At 40.5% G+C, this 17426-nt stretch overlaps 1 protein-coding gene across 3 annotated transcripts in view; it reads right to left on the bottom strand.

Annotated features, from left to right (window-relative positions):
- RPTOR (regulatory associated protein of MTOR complex 1) overlaps positions 1 to 17426 on the bottom strand; it is a 539367-nt gene that overhangs the window by 212981 nt on the left and 308960 nt on the right. For all 3 annotated transcript variants that reach the window (XM_089539327.1, XM_089539336.1, XM_089539347.1), the window contains exon 10: positions 6412 to 6487. In XM_089539327.1, coding sequence (XP_089395453.1) covers positions 6412 to 6487 — 76 coding nt within the window. The remainder of the gene's footprint in view (positions 1 to 6411; positions 6488 to 17426) is intronic.

The following is a 17426-nucleotide window of genomic DNA, read 5'->3' as shown; positions in this document are numbered from 1 at the left end:
TTTTCTCCAGGCTAAACATCCCCAGCTCCCTAAGGCATTCCTCATAGGGCATGGTTTGCAGACCCTTCACCATTTTAGTCGCCCTCCTTTGGACACGCTCCAGTTTCTCAATGTCCTTTTTGAATTGTGGCGCCCAGAACTGGACACAATATTCCAGGTGGCGCCTGACCAGAGCAGAATATAGTGACACTATTACTTTAAAGCAAATGAGAAGACACTGAAATAGTTCAAAATTCTCCATACCTTGGCTCAACCATTAATCAGAATAGAGACTGCAATAAAGAAATAAGAAGACTAGGACTTGGAAGGGCAGCTGTGAAGGAACTAGACAAGATTCTGAAGTGTAAAGATCTATAACTGAATACTAAAGTTAGGATTTTCATGCCATCGCATTTACTGTTTCTATGCATGGTAGTTACAGCTGGACATTGAGAAAGCTGATAGGAAGAAAATCAACTCATTTGAAATGAGGTGCTGGGTATTGTGGGCTGCTAACAAGACCAATAATGGGTCCTAGAGCAAACCAAGTGTGAACTCTCCTTAGAAGCCAAGATGACTAAACTGAGGCTGTCATACTTTGGACATATCCTTAGAAAAGACAATAATACTTGGTAAGACAGAAGGCAATAGGAAAAGAGGAAGACTGCATTATACAGTGGGCCCTTGGTATCCGATGGGGTTTCGTTCCAGGACATCCCCTATGGGTATCAAAATAATGCTCAAGTCCCATTAAATACAGTGGCAGTGAGTTAGTGCCCCTTATATAAAATAGCAAAATCAAGGTTTACTTTTTGGAATTTATATACTGTATTTTAAAAATGTTTTCAAACCATGGATGCTTGAATCCACTGATATAAAATCTATGGATATGAGGTCACTGTATATAGATAAGACTCAATCAAGGAAGCCATGGCCCTCAGTCTCTAAGACCTGAGCAGTGTTGTTGATGATAGGGTGACTTGGACATCTCTCCTTCATAGGGTTGCCATAAGTCAAAGTCCACATGATGTCAGTTAACAACAACAATAATAAACCAGCACATTTAATTGTTTCATGGCTACTGGTGACTGGGATGCTTGTTTGGGACCACTTAATTAATCTGATGAAGACCTACTGAAATGACTTCTGAAGTTCTCAGTTGTACTTATCTAATCTTTGAGGATTCAAGGAAGTTTTGGTATATAATAATAATAATAATAATAATTTTATTTATATACCGCCCTTCCTCAGATCAGGGCGGTTTACAGCATTTTAAAAACATTACACACCATTAAAAACATTACAATAAAAAACAGAAAAGCCCCGAGTTAGCCGGTCCTCTTGCCAGTGAGGAGGAAGGAGGTCCGTAGGACAACTTAGTCGGGGAATGCGTTGCCAAAAAGGAAGGTCTTCAGATCCTTTTTGAATTGGGCCAGGGAGGTGGCCGAGCGGAGCTCTATGGGCAGCGTGTTCCAAAGGGCCGGGGCGGCGATGGAAAACGTCTTCCTGGTAGTGGAGACAAGCTTGGCCCCGGGAACCCTAAGTAGTTGCTGCCCAAATGTTCTGAGGGTGCGGAACGGAATATATGGGGAGAGGCGGTCCTTCAGGTATCCTGGGCCCAAGCCATTTAGGGCTTTATAGGTCATCACCAACACCTTATATTGCGCCCGGAAGCGGATCGGCAGCCAATGCAGATCTTTTAGCACCGGTGTAATGTAGCTGGCCCTGGAAGTACCAGTGACCAGCCTGGCTGCCATGTTTTGTACCATTTGTAGCTTCCGGGTTTGGTATAAGGGTTGCCCCATGTAGAGTGCATTGCAGAAATCCAGTCTCGAGGTTACCAGAGCATGTACTACAGTTTCAAGGTCCCTCTGGGCCAGGTATGGGCGCAGCTGGCGAATAAGCCAAAGCTGATGACAGGTGCTCTTGACCGTCGCATTCACCTGAGCAGTCAGGTGAAGGAACGAGTCAAGAAGCACCCCCAGACTGCGCACGGAGTCCTTCACAGGGAGCGTGACCCCGTTCAGGACAGGTGGAACCACCGCCATTCCTGGACCAGGGGAACCTATCACGAGTACCTCCGTTTTCTCTGGATTCAGCTTGAGTCGGTTTTCCCTCATCCAGCCCATTACTGACTCCATACAGGCCACGAGAGGAGAGACGCCATCCTCAGTCACTGCATCAGTCGGAGACATAGAGAAGATGATTTGGGTGTCATCAGCGTACTGATAACCCCGCGCCCCATGTCTCCGGATGATCTCTCCCAGCGGTTTCATGTAAATGTTAAATAGCATGGGAGACAGAATGGCTCCTTGAGGGACCCCAGTTTTAAGGGCCCTCTCATCGGAGCACACGTCTCCCAGCTGCACCATCTGGGACCTCCCGGAGAGGTAGGACCGGAACCACTGGAGCGCAGTGCCCCCGATACCCACCTCTGCCAGGCGCCCCAGAAGGATACCATGGTCTATGGTATCGAAAGCCGCTGAGATGTCCAAGAGCACCAGCAGGGACACGCTTCCCCTGTCGATGCCCAGACGGAGATCATCGACCAAGGCGACCATGGCCGTCTCAACCCCGTAACCCGCCCGAAAGCCAGTTTGAAATGGGTCCAGATAATCCGTTTCATCCAAGACCGCCTGAAGCTGGAGTGCAACCGCCCTCTCGATCACCTTCCCCAAGAATGGCAGCAGTGAGACTGGCCGATAATTATTACGTACCAGGGGGTCGAGGGAGGGCTTTTTTAATAAAGGTTTTACAATGGCCAATTTAAGAAGAGATGGAAATTGCCCTTCCCTCAAAGATGTATTAATAATCCGGTGTAACAATAGAGTCACAACCGGTCCCCCCTGGGCTGCTAGCCACGAGGGACAGGGATCGAGAGAGCAGGTTGTCTTCCGAACACTTCCGAGGATCTTGTCCACATCATCGGTACTTACCAACTCAAACCGATCCAGTTTAACAAAGTCCACGGAGGCTCTGGATGCCTCTACCCTAGGTTCTGCCTGAATGTCAGCGTTAAGACCTTCGCTTATCCGAGAAGTTTTATCCGCGAAGAAGTTGTTAAATTGGTCACAGCAGGCCTTAGAAGGTTCAAGGATCTGGTTCAGGGCAGGAGGGAGCTGAGTTAGCTCTCTGACTACCCTGAACAACTCTGCTGGCCGCGACTCCGCGGACGCGATACGAGCACCATAGAACGAGTTCTTTGCTGCTCGTATCACCTCTCCATAGTCCTCTAACCGTTGGGCTAGGAGAGTCTTGTGGGTTGGAGCCACTTTGGATCTCAGCCTGTATATCTTTGTGGATTGAGGACTACATTTCACAATTTGTACCATAGAATCAACCATGGATTTCTGCAGACTATGGACTGTACTCAGTTGAGTTCTACACCATCAGGTATATCTTTTCTTGGTTTACGTTTTCTGATCCTCCTGCCATCCTATATAATATATTGCAAGATTTGTTTTCCTCTTTCCCTCTACATATGTGTGGCAATTTATTGCATACGGGTCTTTTTACACATTTTTATTATTTCTCATTGATATGTTCTCCACAATTATATTTTAACATTGGTATAACAATTCTGATTATACTATGTTTGTTTTCTTAATAGAAATCTTTCCCCCTTATTTATATTTGTTTTTCATGTTTACGTATGCCAAACCACACTAAAGCATTTGCTACGGACAAATCCTGAAAAAGTTTTCCGAAAGCAATGTTAAAAAAGTAAGTCAGCAAATCCATTTGACCAAACAGACAAAGTTCCACATATACTTTCAGAGTTAATGAGGGAAAGTATGGCATACTTCCATTACCAGATTGTTGATAACTTGCAGTCACAAAACTGCCTGGATATTATTTGCCAAATACAGGTTGAATTGAGGAAGGCATCTTCTCTAAGAAATTTTAACACCCTCTTCTCTAGGTATGATTTCATTTTTATTTTTATTTTTGCTCATTAGCTTCAGGACTTTAATAATTTGTACAGAGGTTTTGCATCTGAGGAAGTAGACTGAAGTCTAAGAAAGCTCATGCTGGCATCTTTTTTATTTCAGTTACTCTCAGAGGTGCTACAAGATCTCTCTATATACTGATTCTATAGACTAACACAGCTATATCTTTGAATGTGTACAGAAATAATTCATTTTTAAAGCCACAGTTTCTTGCTGTCATTGTTTAACAGATTCAAATCCACCCCCCCCCCCTTTAATTTTGATGAGCTCCCATCGAGTCAGCATTATATTCCTAGATGCATTTTTCAAAAAGCTTGGAGTGTTGCATTAGCTACCAAGAAAGAACTAATCATACATACCTCACTACCTTTTCTGCAGCATACCCAATTTGAAGTACTGGAAACTGCAACACAGACTGCAAAATCATTTTCACTCCCTTCAGCATTCAGAGGAACCTTTGTTCTACAATAATGTAGTACTACCTGGCCTTTTTCACACCTGCCTTTATTCCATCAAGCATACTCACAGCGCAGACAGCCTTCCTGGCCTGTGGCTATGACTGAGTCACCCTCTATCCAAACTACTGAGTGATTCTTTTCTTCCAAAGTATCAGTTATGTTTTCTGACCCTGTAGTCAAAGGCCTCATGTCTTACATGTCTGCCTTGCTACAGCATTCTATGGCCAATGCCAAACTTTATTGACATTTCTTTATGTTCAATTATGTGGTCCCTACACACCCACCCACCTTTCTGCTCTTTGGGAAACACTACTCAATTCACCTCTCCTTCAAAAACAGCTTATTTTATTGTATCATCAGTAATCTGAAAATAATCATGTAATAATTCAATAATTCATGTAACTCAAAATAGCTGTAGAAAAAATACTGTCACTGTGATCATCCCCTGAGATTAACAAAATACAATTAGAGAGAATATGTTCCCACCACTCCCCTTGGAGGCATCATATTCCTCCTTTTGATGGGAATAGGTGTTACATTCAAAGTGAGCAAATGCTTGTTTTTACATTTCAAAAGCCACTTCTTTTTAAAATACTAAGCAACTTTAGGAAGTATGATTTACAATGGAAAAAGTAGCTAGTCCAGTGATTAATATTTTTCAATTTATTTTTCTACTGCAGCCATGAATCCACATTTCTTCATAAGAAAGCACTTTCACAAAGACAGATCTGAAACCTCCTGTCCATGGAAGGCTAATTTTAAACTGTTAAATGGTGGCCGGAGAAAGAATTCAGCACCTATCCCACCGCAGTTCTCCATTCAATCAGGCCAAAACTCATTCTCATGAACAAAATGCTCACTGAGGCTTAAGCATAACCACATGTGTTTGAGTTTCTGTTTAAGCAACACATCGACTTTTGCCCGAGAGAAGACAAAAAAGGTGATTTACAACAAAAACAAAAACGTGGAAGCACCCATGTGCTAAAAATACCTAAATTTTCATCTGATTATTGGACTCTCATGTAGAAAGAAGACTACAAGTATGTTGTCTTCCTTCCTCAGTCTTGTATTGGAATTAAATAACAACTGATTATACTATGAAAAACAATTTGAGATGGAAAAAAAACCACCACACCATATTTTATTTTCTCGAGCATCTGTAATGGAATTCAGCCCAGAATCTATCAATGTATCATGACCAAGTAGGCTAATGAGCCTATAAAAGATCCATAATTTAAATGGCTCTGTCTATAAAATGGAAAAGAAATAGCCTAAGGAGTCTCTTCAGTTTGAAAGTATAAGCAACAACCTTTCAATCTGCCCCTTCAAAATCGACTAAACAAAAAGAGAGAACAAATATACAGATTTCTCTGCAACAGGTAAAAAAGTTTTTTAAAAAGGTAAAAAGTAAATTATCTTATTTTCCATAGTATAACTTTTCAAAATAGTGTTTGTAATTGTGCTGGTAACAGAAGTGTTAGTGTACATTTAAAAAGTTCTGCTTCAAAATCTTAGCAATATCAATTTGTCACAATAGTATAGCCTACAAACACAAAACAGAATGCTGCTGTATAATTTCAGGAAGCCATTCCCATACGAAATGAGAATATGCAAATCTCTCTCTGTTGCTATTGGGAATAAAGAGAAGCAAGAACTTAAAAACCCGTTATATAATACTTTGCATTTCATCGTACACTTATTATGAACACATATTCAGTGGCATCCAAACACATATACAATCAGAATAGAATTGTGTACAACATCCAGTTATAGCCAGTTTTCTCATTTATAAGCACCAAAACAAAAGATAGCATATTAATAAATGCTATGTTAGCTATGTCATTAGAACCGACCAGTCATATGTTGCACAGACTATGGTCTATTGTGTTATGTAAGCAGCTGATCAGCAGCTTACAGATGATTCTTGCTGAATAATAACGTTTAGTATAACAAGTATAAATATAAGAATTTTTTAGGGTGATTTCTACAGAGCGGTTCATATATGTGTTGATTTAGACACTTACCCTGAATGCAGTTCCCTCTTCTATTATAGTAGGCAACTGAGAAAGGCATATATCTACAGCGAGGTCCCAAGCTTGCCTGGAGAAAGATGGAAACATTAGAGGTGAAACACAACTAATTCAACAAAAAATGTATGAAATACCAGAAATGCTAACTATACCTGCTACAATGTATAGATCTACATATGAAACAGGAGGGATACAAGAAATATTAGTTTAGTACTTACTTATGTACCTGAGGTTATACTATAACAGGGGTCGGCAACCCCTGGCCCGCGGGCCGGATGTGACTCACGGAGGCGGCAGGACCGGCCCCAGCCCGGTCCTGCCTCCTCCTCCTCCTCCTCCTCCACCGCGTGGAGGAGGAAGAGGAGGGCCGTGCGGCCTGGGGCAGAGGAGGCAAAGGGGGAAGCCCCACGCCGCCTTCCCAGCCTCCCCGCACGGGCCCGCGCCGCCCACCTCCTTCTCCTTTGCCTCCTCTGCCCCGCCCCCAGGCCACGCGGTGCATGGAGGAGGGGGGAGGAGGAGAAGAAAGAAGAGGAGGAAGAGGAGGAGGGGGGAGCAGGAGGAGGAGCAGGAGGAGAAGGAGGAAGAGGAGGAGGAGGGGGAGCAGAAGGAGGAGGAGGAGGAGGGGGGAGCAGAAGGAGGAGGAGGAAGAGGAGGGAGGAAGAGGTGGTGAGTGGCCAAAGACCTCAAGGTTTTTTAAATTTTTATTTTGGGTGCTTTTAATGCTAACAATTCTCCCATGTTTTGACAGTGATAGTGTGGTGATGATGATGATGATGATGATGATGATGATGATGATGATATGAGTCAGCTTGAGAGGCATGCAGGCACTGTTTCTTAAGCCGAGAGAGTGTCACCTTCCAAAGTGTGTTTTGGGTGCTTTGAATGCTAACAAGTCTCCCTTGTTTTGACAGTGATAGTGTGATGATGATGATGATGATGAGAGTCAGCTTGAGAGGCATGCACGCACCGTTTCTAAAGCCAAGAGAGTGTGACTTTCCAAAGTGCCTTTTCTGTGTGTTTTTGGTTCTTTAATGGTGATCTTGATATCAGAAAGCCTCTGAGGCAAGGCCAATGTAAATTGCTGTGATTTTTAGAAACTCATGCACAGTGAAGAAAAACCAAAGTCCCTTGACCAAGTACACACTTCTGAGAAGTACACTTGGTGCAAGAACTGTGATATTGAACTTGACATGTTCAATATGCATAGCCATGTGAACCCATGTTGAGTGTGAAACCCAAAGAGTTTGGTTATGCAATAAGCCTCTGAAATATGCAAGAGGCCATCTTAAGTAAAGCCATGTTCAATGCCCAAATGTGCTGTTTGGAATGGGGGGGGGGGGGTGTTGGTCAGAAAGGGAAGTCCATTTCTGCCATCTGTCTAGGAATAATGCCCAAATGTCCTCCATTTTGATCACGCCTAAGAAACATGCATTTATATTAACATTTTTTAAAAATCATCTCAAAAATTTTGCATGTCCTCCATTTTTCAAAAATGTGTCCTACATTTGAAAATGTTGTCCTATATTATTTAATTATTTATCCCCCCCCCCCCCCATTGTCTGGGGGACACCAACCCGGCCCCCGGCTCAAAAAGGTTGCCTACCCCTGTACTATACTATTCAATTTTTAGATTTTTTTTCAGGCCAGCTATCTATTTCGAATTAAACAATTTTAAACAACTCCTCATTTTAGAACAGTAACACAGAACATTAGCAAAGCTTGTAATAGTAATAATAATAATAATAATAATAATAATAATAATAATGTTTATTTATATTTCCTGCCTCTTCCAAGGATTGAGGTGGGATTATATCAATAAAAATAATATAATAGTACAAAAATAAGATCAATAAAACACTAATACTGAATTAACCAACATTCCTATTAGTTCTCTAAAATAACAATTCATCAATTGTAGCTTTAAGATCACTGACACTTCTGTGCCATTAAGATAAAATGTTTGCCCATTCATATGCAACCCTGATGCAAGCAGACTTTTCACTAGGCATCACAAACATAAAAGATCAGGGTTTCATAAATCTAGCAGAGAGGGGAATTCCAAAGGTGGAGTGCTACCCCTGAAAATACCTTCTCTCACGCCATCATTTATTTCATCTTATCTACTGGCTGCACATGCACTGCAGAAATAGTCCAGGCTGACAGCATTTTAAATGCTATTGCTCAATGCTATAAATCCCTGGGACTTGTAGTTTATTGTGACACCAGAGCTCCCTGATAGAGGAAGCTAAATATCTCACAAAACTACAAATCCCAGGATATAATAGCATTGAGTCATGGCAGTTAGCGTGGTGTCACCATGGATTATTTCTGCAGTGTGGATGCAGATACTAAAGAAGGGTCTGAAGATAATCTCATCATCCAGGCAAGGATCCCTTGTGTGGAAGAAACAGTCAGTGAGTTACAACACAAACAACAAATTTCCTCTGAGGTTAGAAAGGGTGGTACCTTGCACTTTAAAATTTATAATTTATGCTTAATCTTCATAGGGTTTAGACAACAAGTATGTCATGCAATGTGTACAGTCTGCTTAGACTAGGAGGTGCTTGTTCTGCCTTTAATGTTGGCAGTCATTTCTGAAGTGGTCCTTAATGTTCTCATTAACTGCAATTGGTATCTTCATGTCCACCTAAAATCCTGTACTCCAAGTTTCAAATCACATAAAACACATCACTCCTGAGGCACTGAGCTTATCTTATGTGAACTGGGGAAGACAAATTTTCATTTTCCTAGGTCTGACAGAATTATTTTATTAATAATCAGAGCCTTTTTGAAACCTCTGCTTGCATATGCAGGGACTGTACTGTGTCTTTGCTTAAGTGTTAGAAGCAACCTTTCAACAGATACCATTCCAATGCAGCCTGAATTGTTTACATGTTGATTCTTGATCTTATCTGTAGTGTGCCTTCCAGTAGTTCAAAGATTATTATTAAAGTCAGAAGATAATGATGAAAGCCCTTTTCGGAGTAGAGTATAACCTAGCTCCTTCCACACCTTGATGCTGCTCTATTAAATACAATTCTGAACAGATGGAAAACCCACAGTAACCTGGGGGAGGGAGGCCACATAGTCCATCTGTTCAGTAGAAAAGGCCATCCTGCTATAAAGGGTCAAAGAAATTGCCATAGCTCTGCACTTGGAAATAAAGGTGACATCACAGGTTTACAACCACTCATGGGAAATGAAGTAGCAATTTGTCAGTCTTAGGGATACACACTACTTTCTTGGAAAGAGAGAACTATTTGGATGCATGCACACATGCCTCTTTATTGGCCATTGTTTTAATTAAATATTTTTTTTAAAAAAAGACCCTCCATGAACTCTACTACAGGCACAATCACTCAGCTGCCTCAACAACATGACAACATTTTTATTTACTTAAGTTTCCTAAATATATTTTGCATTTGACAGAATATCAATTTAAAAATCACTTCTGTCTTTCCCCCTGTCCTATCCTAACTGTTGTTTGTCTCCCACTAAAAAACCTTAAAACCAGATATTGTAAGATAACAGGAGTGTGAGCTAGACATTCCCCTCAATGGTCTTTTCTTTTAAGAATAGAAGAAGGAAGGCATTATTAGGAACCCAAGTGGCATAGTGGTTAAATGCCTGTACTGCAGCCATTCACACACAAACTGAAAGGTTGTGAGTTCAATCCCAGCCAAGGACTCAAGCTTGACTCAGGCTTGCATCCTTCCGAGGTTGCTAAAAGAGAACTCAGCTTGTTGCGGGCAATTAGCTTACAATTGTAAACTGCTTAGGGAGTGTTTAAGTGCACTGATAAGCAGTATAAAAATTTACTTGCTATAGCTATTATTTAAAGACCATGTTTTCTTTATAAAATATTACCTTTAACAAGCTAAGCAATTTCTCGCAATCTTTATATACAGAAATAATAAATACACTGAACTTGAACTATTTTAAAAAATATGTTCCTTAAATCTTAATCAACTGTGTTATACTCAGGATATTAGCCACTGCAAAAGCAGCCAGTTTCCTGTGTCCAGAAAATAATCTACACAAAAAATAAAGGAAACTCACAATTTCTTCTCCACAGAAACACAACATAGATCCCCCCCCCCCAATCTACCCACTCTCCTCCACATCCTCATGGCTCCTTCAGTAATGGCCCTCCTCTTCACAACAGGCTGCCTATATGATTATGAGGTAATCAGGGTATACTCAAAACAATTTCAAAGCAAAAGGAACAAATGGTTCCCCTATGCTCAATAAACACTCAGGATACAGGAAAATATAATGGGAAACAGTTGTGGGAGACATTTATACCAGACTTTGACAAGAGATAAAAGTCAATTATTACAATTAAATCTATATCCTATTTCTGGGCTCAACCGACCATGATATTAAAGCATTCAACCATGCTGCAAAGACTTGGTTCATCCCTTTTTGGAAGCTCTTATTCTGAAGGTATATAGATAAATAACTGCAATGAACAATGGATTCCTTCAAGTTTTCACACTAGGCTTGTACAATTGAAAATGCAATTAAGGTTGCCATATTCCACTTCCCTAAATCTAAAGACCTAGTTTGTACATTATGCAGCAGATGTGGTTGAGTGGGAAATGGTTATGCAACTCTGCCCATGACAATTTCCTGCTTGCAAGTAATCCTCAGGCTGTGGTCTTTTGGAAAACAAGGCTAGCCGCAGACTGTCAAGACTATATATAGTTACTATAGTTTTATCTATTGTAGCCTCAAAAGCTGTTATGACAGATTTTTTTTTAAAAAAAAAAGTGATACAGTGCTCACTTGAAATTGTTTAGTGATAGTACTATCCTGTGATGCTTTGCTGGGGCAAATGCAACGTACATTCAGCTTCATCCAAGTTGAATGCATATGAAGCTTCAGCATGCAACTGAACAAAGGAACTGGCTAAGCAGTGAGTTTGAAGGAGGACAGTTTAACTGAAGTGATCTTTATTGCTGTGGCATGACATGTGTTCTGTAGAACAGAAATGAACAGAACATAGCTATAGGGATTTTTTTTTACTTCAGCTCCCATAATCCTGCACCACCAGCTATGCTGAAAAGCAATGATGTGAGCTGAAGTCCAAAGCACCTGGAGAGCTACCTTCTGCCCACCCTTTCTCAATGGGGTACATTTGGCTGGCAAATCAAATAAACCATTGGCAGAAAATTAGAAGACGGGGAGGAGATACGGTTGTAATAACTTGTACTGCAACATTTTAAAGCATTGTTTAACAGTCACGATAATCGATCTGCATATGACTCTTTCAAGTTTTGGTATGAGTTCTTTAAAGGAAAATGCAGTTGGGAGACTGGAAAAGGGACAATTCTATAGTTGATGGTAGAAGTGACATTGAGAATGGGTGATGAACACTGCTTTCCATCTAGAGATACCAAAAAGCTGAAAACCATCTGCAAAAGGGGCTTCCTGGTTAGGGTTGCCATAAGTCAGGACCTCCAAACCGGGATAAATGTAGGACAACATTTTAAAATGTAGGACATTTTTAAAAAGAAAAAAATGCAGAACACCCCCACCCCCCCCGCGCGCTCCTTCCTGGCCTCTGAGGGGGCCGAGGACTCCTTAGAAGCCAGGAAGGAGCCCGTGGGGCTGCCCGCGATCGACATAACGCGGGCGGCCTCCTCCTCCTTCCCGGCCTCTAAGGGGGCCGAGGCCTCCTCAGAGGCCAGGAAGGAGGGAGGGGAGGCGGGGAGGGTGGCGTGGCTGCACACAGGAGGCGCCGCCTCCACCTCGCCTCCTCCGCCCCAGGCCTCGCTGCCCTCCTCTTTCTCCGCCTCCTCCGCTCGACCATGCGTGGTGGAGGAGGAGGAGGGCAGCGAGGCCCCGCAGGCTGCGGCCAACCCGGCTGCAACCGGTGTTGTCCCGGTTTTTGGCAGCACCCGGGACGGGAGGGGCCCGGTGCCGCCCAAACCGGGAAAATCCCGGTTGCAGCCGGGTTATGGCAACCCTATTCCTGGTCCACTTTAAAACTTTATCCAGAATTTTAATGTAACTGTAATTGGGGAATGGTAAAGCACATTGCAGTAATCTGAATAGGATGTAACTAAAGTGTAAATCATTAATCTGTTTTTCATTGACCAGGATCACGTCTTTATTCTCTGGATTATGTTTCAATTTGTTTGCCCATATCCAACCCATTGGTGAAGACAGGTACCAGTTTAGAATTGAAATGGCTTTGTTAGACTGAGGTAGAAAGGAGTTGGGTTTTATCTGCATACTAATAGCACCAGACCCCAAAACTCTGGACAGCCTTTTCCAGGAGTGTTAAATAGCATGAAGGCCAGAACTGAGCCATAAGGGACCACACAGAACAAAGGGAACCCCTCAGAATCACTTCATGTCTTTGTCTCTCAAAGAAAGAGGGAGACACTATAAAACATTGCTTTTAAATTCCATCTCAGCAATGTGACCCACACAGATAACATGGCTGATAGCTTTGAAAGCTACTGGGAGGTACAGAAGAACCAACAAAGGCCCTAACTAGACCTCAATGCAGGCTGAAATCAACTGAAATAATATCATTCAAACTCCTGGATTATGGAGCATATCTGTATAATCTGGGTGAAATCCAGCCAACTGGCAATATGACAATCTTATTCTCAGATGCTGCTGGGTGATAACTGCATTTCAGCCAGTTACACAAAACAAAAGTAGCTCTTGTTCACTGGATATTAGTGTTACTAGCTGTGAGCTAAAACAACAGAGGAGGCTGAGATTCTGAAGGCAAAATGATTGTTTTCTGAAGCACAGTTTTGGCTAAGCTTTGCCTGGCTGCTGCTTGAGAAATCTTGCAACTGTCACATCATCACCTTAAGTGGCCACTCTGACCCAAGTAGTCTAAGATCAGGGCGGGTTCCTCAGTTTTAGTAACCATTTTTTCACTTATATCCCAGCTCAGATCCCACAGCGGGGTATGATTAATGTTTGGCTACAAATTTTGAGAGGGTACACTACTGTATTTTTAAGCTTCAGGTGAAGAATATTATCCAACTTCAGGGGTAATAAACAAAGACCGACCCATAGGCAATAATAATTCCTCAATAGTTAGTGAGAGCCAATAATCCCGTGGGTTTTGAGATGAATGCTATTTATCTATACTTTACTGCTCAGGGTTGAGGAAGGGTCATGAAAAGAAACACATTTACAATCCTAATTTGTGCTGCTACAAATTGAAGGAGACACCAGCGTAGGTCATTTGCAGACATGTGCTGCTTAGACGCTGAACATCTCCAAGCCATTTAAGGTAAAGAACATGAATATTTCTACCAGAAAGAAAGAGAAAAGGAGAAGCTGAAAGCAGTTCCCACAAGGTTAGATTTTAGAAAGCTTTAAAAAATGTTTATCAGGGAGAAAACCAACAGTATTTGAAAAGAGCTTCCAGCAGATCAAGAGCAAATGTCTTTTTCTATAAACACAACATTAAAAATCAATGTGGTCATATGAGTCCATATTACTCAATCTTTCTGAAAACCATAATCAATTCAACAGTTTCAGAATTTACATAACTGCCTTTAGCAGTGTAATGAGCTAGTGATTAATCTAAATTGCTTCACAGGGACTCAATCAATTTTCCTATATGCTGCTTGCCCCAAGGAACATGCATTCCTATTGGATTGGGGGGCGGGGGGACACAGAATACAGTGCAAGATTTGTTAGCAAGTAACCCCACCTACAAATGTTAAATTTTGTTGTTGAAATACCTTCAAGTATTTTCTGACTTATGCTAACGTAAGGCAAACCTATCATGGAGTTTTCTTGACAAGATGTGTTCAGAGAAGGTCTGCCATTGCCTTCTTCTGAGGCATAGAGAGTCCGACTTGGCCATGGTACTCACTAGGTTTTTGTGGCTGAGTGGGGATTCAAACCTTGGTCTCCAGTGTTATAGTCCAACTCTTAAACCAGTACACCAAAATGTTAATACTGATACAAATATTCAAGCAAAATGGGCCATTGTCAAGGAAAAGCCCACAAAATGAATACCACAGGGGGAAATGCTATCTAGAGGCAAAACTGAAGGTTCATTAAAGAAGTGACAAAACAAGAAGGCCAAGAATGTGTATTTATAGCTTTAAAGTTTTCTGTTGACTTATAGTGATCTATGAATTTCATAAATTTTTGCCTGGCAAGGAATACTCAGAGGTGATTTGCCAGGCTCATCCTCTGTAATGTAGCCTATAGCACCAGGTATTCTTTGGCAGTTTACCATCTTAGTTCTAATCAAGGCTGACCTTGCTTCCAAGATCAGGCAGGATATGGAGCCTATTAGTAGTTCCTCTTAATTAGCATGGAGAAGAAAAGAAAAGTAGGGCTTCCACTTTAGAAGAATTTCATAACAATAAGAGAATGACAAAATATAATCAGAATATTTGTTTACATTAAAAACCTGTGTACATTGGCAAAAGCACTTCCACCCATGCAGGAAGGGGAGCTATTAATCTCTCAGTCTATAGTCTTTCACACACACTTAAAAGGAGATACTCCAGAACTTTGTCCAACATGTACAGGGGTGTGCAATAGAAGGAGATCATCCCACTCCTGGGCATGAACAGAGCTTCCACTTATGCAAGTAGATATTTGGATCATTTTAGTAACTGGAAACTAATTTTTTAAATTGTCATTTGTAACATGGGAAACAAAGAGTGTTAAATAAAATGGAATCATAGTATCATATTCCATCTTTAGCACAAGTTCCTAATACTGCTGTCACTAATCCTAGCCCATCTCATTTTAAGATATCCTGCTAACAAATGAAAAGCATAAGAGCATCTGATATTCTCTCAGCAAGATCTGGACATCATACAGATTTCAAGTTTTGTTTTTTACTGTTGTCCAACTGATTTTGTTGTGAAGGACACATGTTGTGCAACAGAGCTGCTTCAAACTATTATCTGGTATACTTTGCCTCTGTATAGCTCAATTTTACAGTCAACATAAAAGTCTGCACATTAAAAAAATCCTTTTATTTTTTATTAATTTTAATTTAGACTAAAACAACATAAATCACATTAAATAAAACAAACATATAACAAACAAACATACACATATAAACAACTGCAAACATTCAGTTCATACATTCAATGCTATACAATCCAATCTCAAAACAAATCTTGACTGCCTTTATACCAGGTTTCCTAAGATTTGCTTTGTTTAATGCTTTCTGTTTTCTGATTTACCGGGACTATCTTATTTTTTTTTATCTCAAACAGTAGCCTGTTTACATAATTCATAAAGTAAAGTCATCCTAATTCATAATTGTTTTCCATTTTATTCTGGATTTCCAACCAGCCCATATAAAATTTCTTTTTGCCATTGGTTAAGTAGGTTTTTGCTTATTATTATTGGGCAGGTTTGAAATAGAAAGTTTAATTTAAGAAGGATAATCATTTTGGTAGCCGTTATTTTTGCTGGTAAGAGTCTGAGTTTAGACCAAGTCTCTCTCTCTCTCTCTCTTTAGATTTTTCCACAATGGTTCATTTTTGAATAAATCTGGGTTTCTTTTCACACAGCAGATTCCTAGGTACTTTACTTTCTTTTTGATTTTACATCCAGACTTCACCTTTGGTAATGTTGCTTCCAATTTCAAAGGTTTTGTTGATAATATAAATGTTTTCTTTCTGTTAATTTTGAAGACAGAGAATTTGTCAAACGTATTCATCACATTTATTAGCTTACTGATGCCAGAGAGTGGATTCTCCAAGTACAAGACCAAATCATCAGCAAAGGCCTTGAGCTTGTGCTCTTGCCCTTTAATTTTTATGCCTTTGATTTCTTTGATTATACAAAGAATAATCCTGTGAGGCATCTTACTAACATCTCTAATTTTTCTCCTGTTTTGGTTTCATCTTGCCTGATGAACAAGCCAGTGGAGCTTTGAAACCTTGCAAAAAGTATATTGTGCATCTTGGTTGGCCAATAAAGGTATCACTGTTTGGTGGATTTTTTAAAAAATTTACTAAATGGCCAACACAGCTACCTCTGCAAGTTTTCTGGATTGGGACAAATAATGTTTTCAAATGTAGCTGAATGTTAATTTAACCCATTAATTCAGAGATGGGGAACATATATCTCTTTAGATGTTGTTGTGTGGCAATTTTTATGTTCCAAATGATTATGCAGGCTAGGGCTGGCAAGAGCTGTAGTCTCAATTTTTGGAGGGCCACATGTTCAGCACCAAAGAATAAACAGTAAAATAATAACTAGGTTTGAACTAATCAATAGGTATTCTGCCCCCCCCCCCTCCAACGATTAAGCACAAATAGGCTCTATTTGGGGCAATTAATTAAATCATCAGCAGAGAAACACCCTCTGTCATTGAAGAATGTTTATAAACAAACATTCAGCCCTAAGTGCAGCTCTAAGAAGGCTCCAGCTATCTTTATCAATCAATTCCAATAAAAATGGAATAAAATTTTAAAACACACACTATAGCTATGAAGAAACATTTAAAAAACAAAAAAACACAGACCCAGTATTTTCCCACATCAAAAAGTTAAGCATGAAAAGGCGACTGTAATTCTTGTCATTAGCTTCCCTCTTTCCCTAGAGGAAATGGCACCAGTGTTTTATTTCAGACTATAAAGTGTTTACTTCCTCTACTGAAAATTCCATCTTCCTTCATTCCAAATACACATACTACAAAAGTATAATATGCTTTTGAATAATTTATCCCAGTCTCTCAAAACTTGCCTCTACTTTAAACCTCTTGAGGTATAGCAATAGTTAGCTTTATAAGTAAGTAAAGGAACTCAGATAACTTCCAGATTTCCTTAAAGACTGATTTATTAGGCTGAGCTGTAGGCTGTTTGGATTTGTAAACAGACACTTCTCCTTTTACAGAAATGAAACACAATTACAAAGGCTCACTTTGGTCCTCACCTTTCACACTGTATTTTGGCAGATATAATCTGGTTTTGCTTTACTTTTCTGAGCTGACTGAGCCTTGCAAATGGGCTTAGTCCAATTCTGTGCTTTGGCAAAGAATTACT

This window comes from Sceloporus occidentalis, unplaced genomic scaffold, assembly GCF_023333645.1.
Source record: "Sceloporus occidentalis isolate IW3139 unplaced genomic scaffold, rSceOcc1.0.p SCAF_1, whole genome shotgun sequence".
NCBI classification, from domain to species: domain Eukaryota; kingdom Metazoa; phylum Chordata; class Lepidosauria; order Squamata; family Phrynosomatidae; genus Sceloporus; species Sceloporus occidentalis.
The sequence above is the reverse complement of the archived record's forward strand: the minus strand, read 5'-3'. Positions and strand labels throughout refer to the sequence as shown.